Source organism: Pinus tabuliformis, chromosome 6, assembly GCF_031772625.1.
Source record: "Pinus tabuliformis cultivar Carrire ecotype Pingquan chromosome 6, CPIR1, whole genome shotgun sequence".
Lineage (NCBI taxonomy): Eukaryota > Viridiplantae > Streptophyta > Pinopsida > Pinales > Pinaceae > Pinus > Pinus tabuliformis.
Genome location: NC_142292.1, coordinates 614,615,029 through 614,618,329, shown reverse-complemented (window position 1 = coordinate 614,618,329; position 3,301 = coordinate 614,615,029). Strand labels below are relative to the sequence as shown.

The 3,301-nt window shown below is 41.7% G+C and overlaps 1 protein-coding gene across 1 annotated transcript; it reads left to right on the top strand.

The window, feature by feature from the left end:
* Positions 1-557: 557 nt before the first annotated feature.
* Positions 558-1,616, top strand: LOC149260087 (uncharacterized). The gene has a single exon (XM_089456556.1). The coding sequence runs from the start codon at positions 558-560 to the stop codon at positions 1,614-1,616; it is 1,059 nt and encodes a 352-aa protein (XP_089312682.1).
* Positions 1,617-3,301: the final 1,685 nt, after the last annotated feature.

The window sequence follows — 3,301 nt, the reverse complement described above, 5'->3', positions numbered from 1 at the left end:
GCAAAGCCAAGCTCAGATCCATCCACTCTTATACCCAACACTCCTATCCACTCTAAAACCAGTCATCCTTCGAATGCCATCTCCTCTGAAAAGCCTGCCTTAGATCTGAAACTCAACACCAACCCTGGTCAGAACAAAGCACTATGGTCCGATAAGATTATGGACATTGATGATACTCAAGCAGAACCTTCTCAGTCACTCACCCACCAGGAAGGAGACAGTCAGCAAAGCCTAATGGAAGAAGAACCAGAAAGCTTTGATCTCAGGGAAATAGACATTTTCAGTCTAGAACAAGCCTGCAAAAGGAAAGAGTTCGACACAATACCGGAAAGACAACTAGAAAATCTAGAAGTAGTGCTCACACGAATGCATCAGCATAATACTCTGGGCATACAGCAAGGAGGCCAATGGGATGGGAAACATATCATTAAGGAGGGGAAGAAAAGAGGCAGAAAGACAGATCTACAACGTACCATTTTAATTGGGGAAATGCTAGTAGAATCGGGCAGATGCTCCAAGTTGACCAAATATTGTCAATCCTTACCTACCAGTCAATCATGAAGCTAATCTCATGGAATGTAAGAGGACTTAATGGTCCCGGGAAGTACAGAATGTTGAAGAACATGATTCAGAAAGAACAACCATACATTGTATTCATGCAAGAAACAAAATGTAGCACCAACACTTTAGAATCCATATTATCCAAAGCCTGGGCAGGATGTCAAACAGTAACAGTAGATGCTACAGGTGCCTCGGGAGGGTTAGCCATAGCATGGAATACTCAGCATATTACCTTAACAGATTTCTATGCCTCGCACCACTTCATACATGCAATGTTCCACCTAATTGGCACCAATATACATGGGCATTTAACCAATGTTTACTTCCCTCAGGAAAGTACACAAAAACTTAAGCAATTAGAAACATTGGAAATTCTTAATGCTCCAAGAACCCATCCACTTTGGTTAACAGGTGGAGACTTCAATATGATCACACGGCTGGAGGAAAAATTGGGGGGCAGAAGAAAACTGGAAAAAGAAAGCAATGACTTCAAAGTCTATATTCAACAAAATAGACTAACAGATTTACCTTTTGACAACGGAATTTTTACCTGGAACAACAAGAGAACAGGCACACAACAAATAGCATCCAGGTTGGATAGATTTCTAATTTCCGACAACTTCGTCCATCTTGGTGGAGATATATGCGCCTCAATCCTTCCCCTAGCTGGATCGGATCATTGGCCCATCTCTCTGCAATGGAAAAATCCTGGAAACTCAAACAGAAGACCTTTCAAGTTTGAAGCTTTCTGGCTCACTCACCCTGAGTTCAATAATGTGGTCAAAACAGCGTGGGAAAGTTTCATTCCCAATGGGGGCTCTCTTATGTACCAATTCCAACAAAGATTGAAGCATATTAAAAAACAAATCAAAACCTGGAACTATACCATCTTTGGCAACATCCTTCAAGAGAAAAAATCTCTTGAGCAGAGCATGACAGAGCTACAGCAAAAGATTATCCTAGAAGGCAGAACAGAGGAGCATGCCAAACAAGAGCAACAACTTCTAACACAACTAGATGAAAGAAGCAGACAAGAGGAACTACTATGGAAATAGAAATCAAGAATCAGATGGTTAAAAGAAGGGGAACAAAATACCAAGTTTTTTCATCGTACAACCATACAGAGAAGAATGAACAATACAATCTCTCACATTCAAAACTCATAGGGAAATACAATGGAGAAATAGGAAGACATAGAGAGAGAGCTTACAAATCACTTCAAAACTGTTCATCAAGAGCAGCCCACAGACAGACAACATGCAACCAATGAGATACTCAAGCATATTCCCAAACTCATAACGGAGGAGCACAATCAATTATTGCTAAGACCAGTCACCATCAAGGAGGTTGAAGAGGCATCAAACCAACTGAAGGCTGGGAAAGCACCGGGACCTAACAGCTTCACGTCCAACTTTTACCACCACTTTTGGGATCTAATCAAAATAGATGTCTGGAAAGTGGTAGAAGAATCTAGAGCCATGCATTGGTTACTCCCTTCACTCAACGCAACTTTTATCGCCCTTATTCCTAAAGTTGCGCAACCCAGCACTCCGGAGAAGTTTAGACCCATTGCCCTCTGCAATGTCATCTATAAGATTATTTTGAAAGTCATAGCCAATCGCCTCAAAGCGCTCCTTCCTCTTCTCATCTCCCCAGAGCAATCTGGGTATGTTGAAGGTCGCCAAATTCTGGATGGCATTATTCTCACTCATGAAACCATCCACTCTCTCAAGAAAAACAAACAGGCAGGTATGTTATTGAAAATTGACCTTTCCAAAGCCTTTGACAAACTCAGCTGGACTTATATAAAGAAAATGCTATTAGCCTTTGGTTTCAACCCGACCTGGGTTAGATGGATAATGACCCTTGTTTCCTCCCCTCTCTGCTCTGTTCTTGTCAATGGAATCCCCTCTAAATCGTACTACCCGTCAAGAGGTATTCGTCAAGGGGACCCTCTGTCCCCCTTTCTCTTCATCATCATGGTTGAAGGTCTAGGCTGTCTCATAAAGCATTATGTTCTTTCCCAGAACCTTACGATGAACCACACTTGTTGGTTCGAAACGCGTCGACAAATGGTTTTCCATGTGATTTTCGCCGAAGAATCTCTCTCTTACTTGATATGGATCACAAAAGCCTAAACTCTATTACCTTAAAGGTCTCTCTGTTCATGGTTCTCCTGCTATCACACATCAACAATTTGTTGATGACAATATGCTCTTTGGTCATCCATCAGTTAATGAAGCCAGAACCTTTAAAGCACTTTTAGAAACTTTTTCAGAAGCTTCTGGCACCACCATCAATACGACCAAATCTCAAATTTTTTTCTTCAATACTCTTGTTCCCACTCAAAGAATCATTGCTCGAATCATTGGCTTCCCTCAAGCCAAGCTTCCTTCTCAGTATTTAGGAGCCCCTCTCATAGATTCCGCTTTAAAGCATGCTTCCTGGCAACTACTCTTAGAGAAAATGGAATGTCGGCTCCAGTCTTGGACTTATAGAACTCTCAACATGGCAAGCAAATTAGTCTTGATCAAAGCCATCCTACAATCTATGCCCCTCTATTTGTTCTCAGTACTCGCAGCATCGAAATGGGTGCTGAAGAGAATTAGGAATCTGCAACGCAATTTCTTATGGGGCTCTACAAGACAAAATAGAAAATGGGCCTTAGTCAAATGGGAAAAAGTTTGTACGCCTAAAAAGCAGGGGGGTTTAGGCCTACGTGACCCACAACACAGTAACA

Excerpts from the sequence above, each read along its gene's own strand:
- LOC149260087 (XM_089456556.1), top strand. The coding sequence starts at position 558 with ATGAAGCTAATCTCATGGAATGTAAGAGGACTTAATGGTCCCGGGAAG.